The sequence below is a fragment of the Lathyrus oleraceus genome, chromosome 7 (assembly GCF_024323335.1).
Source record: "Lathyrus oleraceus cultivar Zhongwan6 chromosome 7, CAAS_Psat_ZW6_1.0, whole genome shotgun sequence".
Classification (NCBI taxonomy): Eukaryota; Viridiplantae; Streptophyta; class Magnoliopsida; order Fabales; family Fabaceae; genus Lathyrus; species Lathyrus oleraceus.
Window position 1 is genome coordinate 256,115,298 of NC_066585.1, and position 5,643 is coordinate 256,120,940.

At 30.9% G+C, this 5,643-nt stretch overlaps 1 protein-coding gene and 1 pseudogene across 1 annotated transcript; both read right to left on the reverse strand.

Moving 5' to 3' along the window:
- Window positions 1–264: 264 nt before the first annotated feature.
- On the reverse strand, window positions 265–750 carry LOC127103287 (uncharacterized). The gene has a single exon (XM_051040557.1). The coding sequence runs from the start codon at window positions 748–750 to the stop codon at window positions 265–267; it is 486 nt and encodes a 161-aa protein (XP_050896514.1).
- Window positions 751–1,093: 343 nt separating this feature from the next.
- LOC127107384 (glutathione S-transferase T3-like) lies at window positions 1,094–2,076 on the reverse strand (annotated as a pseudogene).
- Window positions 2,077–5,643: the final 3,567 nt, after the last annotated feature.

Consider the following 5,643-nt stretch of genomic DNA (forward strand, 5'->3'; position numbering starts at 1 on the left):
AGAGTTTTATCCATATTTTCCCTTTCCTACTTTTGAATAAATAAATTTCGGTGGCGACTCTGTTCGAATCATTTTCTACGAGTGTGCAAATGCTTCATGAAGGATCATATTTTTCGAGATATGACACTTCTGTTTTGATGCAATTGAACAATTTTTCCATTCCCAATGCATAGAATAAATTCTCCCTAACATACATAGAAATCCTCATGCCTCCCCTAATCGCATTAGGCGTTAAATGTCTTCAACATCTGTCCTTCACAAATATTATGCCTCAAAGATGTTGATCACTCCTCTTGTAAACTTATAAACACATTTTAGTGTCGTGGTTTCATAAATTTTCAAATAGTAATCTATACTATCAACAGATGTTCCATATGCCAACACACAAATAACAACAGTGCATTTCGGTAATGGTGAAAGACTTGACCTACCACTTGCATAAACCATCATTAAACTATACTCATCATGTTGACCCAGAGCTTCAACAATACGATGTGACACCTGTTTATGCATTCGGTACCTTCGACGAAACTGCTCATTCGTGTATATAGGAGTTTCTGAAAAATAATCATTGAACAATCGATCATATCCCTCTTCATGATTCCTCTCTATATTCCTTCTTTGACGTCTAGGCCTTTTAGAGTTCAAGGCTTCTTCTTTCATAAACAACCTCACAAGTTCTTCATCCATATCATCATTCATATAATCCATGAACACTTTTGCAATGTGGGAAGGGTTGGAATGATCCATGTGAAAAGAAGTTTGAAATTTAGTAGAAGATGATAAACAATTATACAAAATGAAAGAGATACAGAATGAGAAAAAGTACTTTGAAGCTTAGTGTGCATGTTAATACTATTTATAAGACTAATTTATAACATTTAGTTTGACTTTGAGTAATGACTAGTTTGACTTTGAATAACGACCAGTTTGAATAATGGCTAGTTTGACTTTGAATAACGACCAGTTTGAATAATGACTAGTTTGAATACATAATCAAATTTCAAAAATACATAATCATACTAATTAAGTTCATATCAATTAAGTCCAAAATACATAATCATACTAATAAAGTCCAAAATACATAATCATACTAATTAATTCCACATTTTTCTATAATCATGTCGCACAATATCTCATGAGCTTGTAGTTGTCTTGTATCCATATTTGATATCTCTTTCGAGAGTATTTGCAGATCATTCATTTTCAATCTTTCCTCATTACTTTCATCCTTCTTAATCTTTGCATCAAACTTTTTTCTCTCTATTTCGACTTTTTCACCCTTAATATGTGCATAGTCTTGGGCAAACATTGAAATCAAATATAAAAAATTGAAGTCATCTTTTAAAGAATCATATTTGACACTGGGAGTAGAAGACATTTCCATAAGCTTTTCTTTCTCTTTCCTTTTGGGTTCCTTTTGACCGATTGGACAACGTAACAAAGTAGGCGATGTTGGATTATATTCATTACGCGTTAGTGTTAGTGGATTAGAAGATGAAGAATATGCTTCTGAAGATGAATTCTTTGTTATTTTTGCAGAAGATTCTAATGAACCTGCAAGCCATTTAGGTTTATCTTTCAATAATCTCCATGCAGCCTCAAATGTAAACTTTTTACCTTCATCTTGGAAATAAATTTTATACACAGCTTGCATAATATTATACTCATAGCTCCCACTTTTCTATGTAGATACAACTTGTTTGTAGCATCCTATAAACTTTTGAACAAATGGATTTATTTTGTGCCATCTACCTTTTAGTGCCATTAGTTTCCTCTCTTTGTAATTGATGTCACAATGCTTGTTAAAAGCTTCTCCAATTCTCTTCCAAAAATTATCTCCTTTTGATAAACCCCAACAATTGAATCCTTTAAAACATTGAGCCATGACTGAATGAGAATTTCATCCTCTTTTTGTTGGAACCTTTGTTTAGGCGTATTCACAACTGGTGCAGATGCAACTTCTTCGCCAAGGTTAATATTTTCTAAACTACCTTAAGTGCAAAATTGTGGCGTTTCATGTTCTTGATTATTTGATTGCGCACCACTACTACCAATTTGAACCACATGAGGCATATTGGGGTTAATTGATTGAGATGGAAATTATTGATATTGATATGGATAAGGTGGTGTATGATACGAGTAGTTTTCAAAGTGTGGGTTATTTTGTGGACTTGAGATAAAATGAGAGTTTTGAAAATTTGGATTATTGTGTGAATTTGGGATAAGAGGTGTATATTTCCAAAATATGAGTTATTTTGTTGATTTTAAATACTAGGAGGACTTCCATCATTTTGCATAAAATTGGACCAAGTATTATGTTGATTGGGGTCCATTACCAAATAAAATGCGTAGACAAAAATTAAAATGAGATAAAATAAATGGTCAAATTTATATTAGATGTGAGTGAAATATTAGATGAAATGAGTTACCTATTTATACTAGTAATTAAATATTACCGCTTCAAAATTATAACCTTTGTATGTTTTAATTTTATTACCGTTGAACCTATTTTATTTTTGTTACCGTTGTGATTTTAATTTTACATTAGAAGTTTAAAAAAATATGAAAAAGAGGTCAATAAAACATAAAGAACATTGGTTAGTTTGTCTACGTTTTAAATATGAGAATGATCGTAAATAAAAAACATCCAAAATACTTTGACATCATTTCTTAAAATATTTGCAAGAACGCAAAAAAATAATCGATATTTATGCTCTTACAAGAATAGATTGAAAAAATAAGTGGTATCACATGTTTTTTCTCTTTACATTTTGAAGCAATAGAATAACATTTTTTTCCTAAGTAGTATAGTGGTTGAAGTTTATTATTTAAAGGTAAATAAATGGGATGATTCCACTCCGCACTCCTATACTTGATATCTCTTCACAATAACTTTTCTCTTTGTTACTCTAGCTCTTTCTCCAATTTTCCATTTTTCTTTAAACTTAATTATAATTTTGTTATTTCTTTTTTATCTTATTTATGAAATTAATAGAAATTAATCACTTTATTTAAAATTTAAACAACTTTAATTCTCTTTTAAATTTTTACACTTAAAATTAATTATATGTCCATTAAACATGATAAATCATCATATATGAATATTTATAAAAAATTTAAAACAAAAATTATAAGTTACATGTCATTAAAAATGAAAATATAATCAATTTTGCTTTGATTGTAGCCAAAATAGGCAACCATGAAATTAACTATTTCGTAGCTTAAGAATCTGTCAATCAAACAATATATGTTAGGTAAGAGATATGGATCTTTAAGGCATGCGATGTTAAGGTAAATGACGCATGTGCACAATATGTTTGATGACTTCCTTATCAAAATTATGTTTATCTAAGACTATGAATTATTATTTTTAAGATAGGTCCGCAAGTACACGAAAGTATCTGTTATAATATAAAAAGTGTTGAACCCACAGAGATCAATATCAACTACTGTTATCTATCATTACTATGTTTATATAAGGCTATGAATTATTGTTTTTTTGGCAAAAGAAAATAAATAAGCTATTTTGAAAATAATTATGAGACGAGAGATCGAAAAGTGGCTCTCGTCAACCGTTAGTGCTTGCAAAGCCGTTAACTATAATTAATATGACGCACTATTTTCTTATAGAAAAATAATTAATTTTTAAGGAACCATTTTTTGCGTAACGGGAACCGAGTTTTAGCCTATAATCTAACTCCCCGCTTTCGTGTGTCCAATGTGTTATAGTGCAAAAGTATTTTTAAAAATAATTGTTTTTAATTACTTTAAAAGTTTCTTAAGGTAGAAAATTTTATTTAAAGGTATTGTCGGCTTTTGCTCGTTCAATACCATATTTTAAGCGCATAAACGTACGCTTTTGCGTGTTTGTTTATACTCTTAAAATCACCTTTTTGAAAACTGAATTTTTCCTAATCAACTCGAAAATGCTTTCACAGTGTTAATAATTGAAAACTTAATTTTCCAACCGTCAAATAAATATTTTGTTCTTTCGAATCGAAATCAGTATCTCTATGTTTCTGCTTCGTAGTAAACATTAAAGTTAAAAACATAAAATAATTCAACCATAAATAATTCCCAATTAATTATAACTTTTACGAGTAAATTTGAGCACCGTCGGTACAACGGTCCTTACATTCCAGTCTCGACAAAATTAGCTAGATATGTTATTAACGTAAAAGCTACTGTAAATAAAATTTAAGTTCATGTCAGTCATAATAAATAATATAATAATGTAAAAGAGGAACATGCAAGGTACTTATAAAGTAGAACAAAGCAAATTCGTTAAAAGGAAAAAAATGGAACCTCTAACAGAACGTGAATATATTAAACACTTCTCCAAACTGGTACAAGGGAAAACTTGAATTAAAATCAAGAAAAACTACATTGGCAAGATTGCAATGTAATTGATCAAAATATAGACAGGAAAATCTAAATTATGAATAAAACTTGCAATAATTCCTCAATGTGAGAAAATTACTTCTTTTGCAAAAGTGATTTTTTGCCTAAGAATAATACTAAAAACTTAGATGATGAATTCTAAACTTAAAGTTCCTATTTATAATGTCTAAATTCGTAATTAAACATCTTGGATCGTGTAAGAGAAAGTGGAGACAATGGTAAAAAAAGCCCCATTGCTGAGTGTAAATAGTGGGCGAAAAAACAGACCATCAAGACCATGACGGATGTCATAGTCATGACGATCTGTCCATCATGAGGTAGGGAAGGATGAGGGGAATCATTCAGATGATGACTTACTCGCCATCTAGCTGGGACACGTCTTCCTCCATTTTTGTCTTCTTGATGTGATAGTTTGCCCCTTAGCATTGTGAGTGAAACTTTCGTTAGATGTATGTTGCATGATGTCAAAACTAGGATATTTTAGCGTTAATGTATATTAGACGGTATCCTATGATTCTCTATGTGCATCTTTGTATTAGGAAGCATAAAACCATTTTGAAATAACTTGGAAAAGGTCTCATGCATCAAAAATGCAAGAAAACTATTTTTTTTTGTGAAAACTTGCACTATAGGTCGACACATACGTCTACAGGTCGACCTATAAAATAAATATTTCTACTATAGATTGAAAGATCCATTCCATATGTCGACACCCATGGTGCAGTATTGAAGCTTGTAATTTCTTACTTATGTGTCACCTCTTCATGTCGATACATAGGCAGCACATGGCATACACAGGTCAACGCATGACCTTATACAAGTCATCCCATGCGTCGAACAGGTTGACACAGGACTTTCATAGGTTGACCCATGTGACGAAATTTTTCAAAAATTCATAATTTTTTCAAGTCTTGTGCATTTATTTTGCCTCTAAACATGCATGCATATAAATACTTCATGCATACATCATTGTCTAGTAAGGTTTCTAGTGAGTAAAACCTATACGGAATCGGGACTTCAAAGCATTCTCATCATCTTCAATCTCTCTTCTATGCATACACACAATAAAATTACACATAATTATGTTTTGATTGGGTGTTGATGACAGTCCGTCATTGCATATATTTAGTCAAAAAATTGGAGTAAAACAAGTGAAAGTCGAGCAAATATGAGAAGGGGTGACCAAAGAATGAGGGGAAAATAGCAAAGTGCACAAGTTGTGGACTTAGTAAAAGTTTG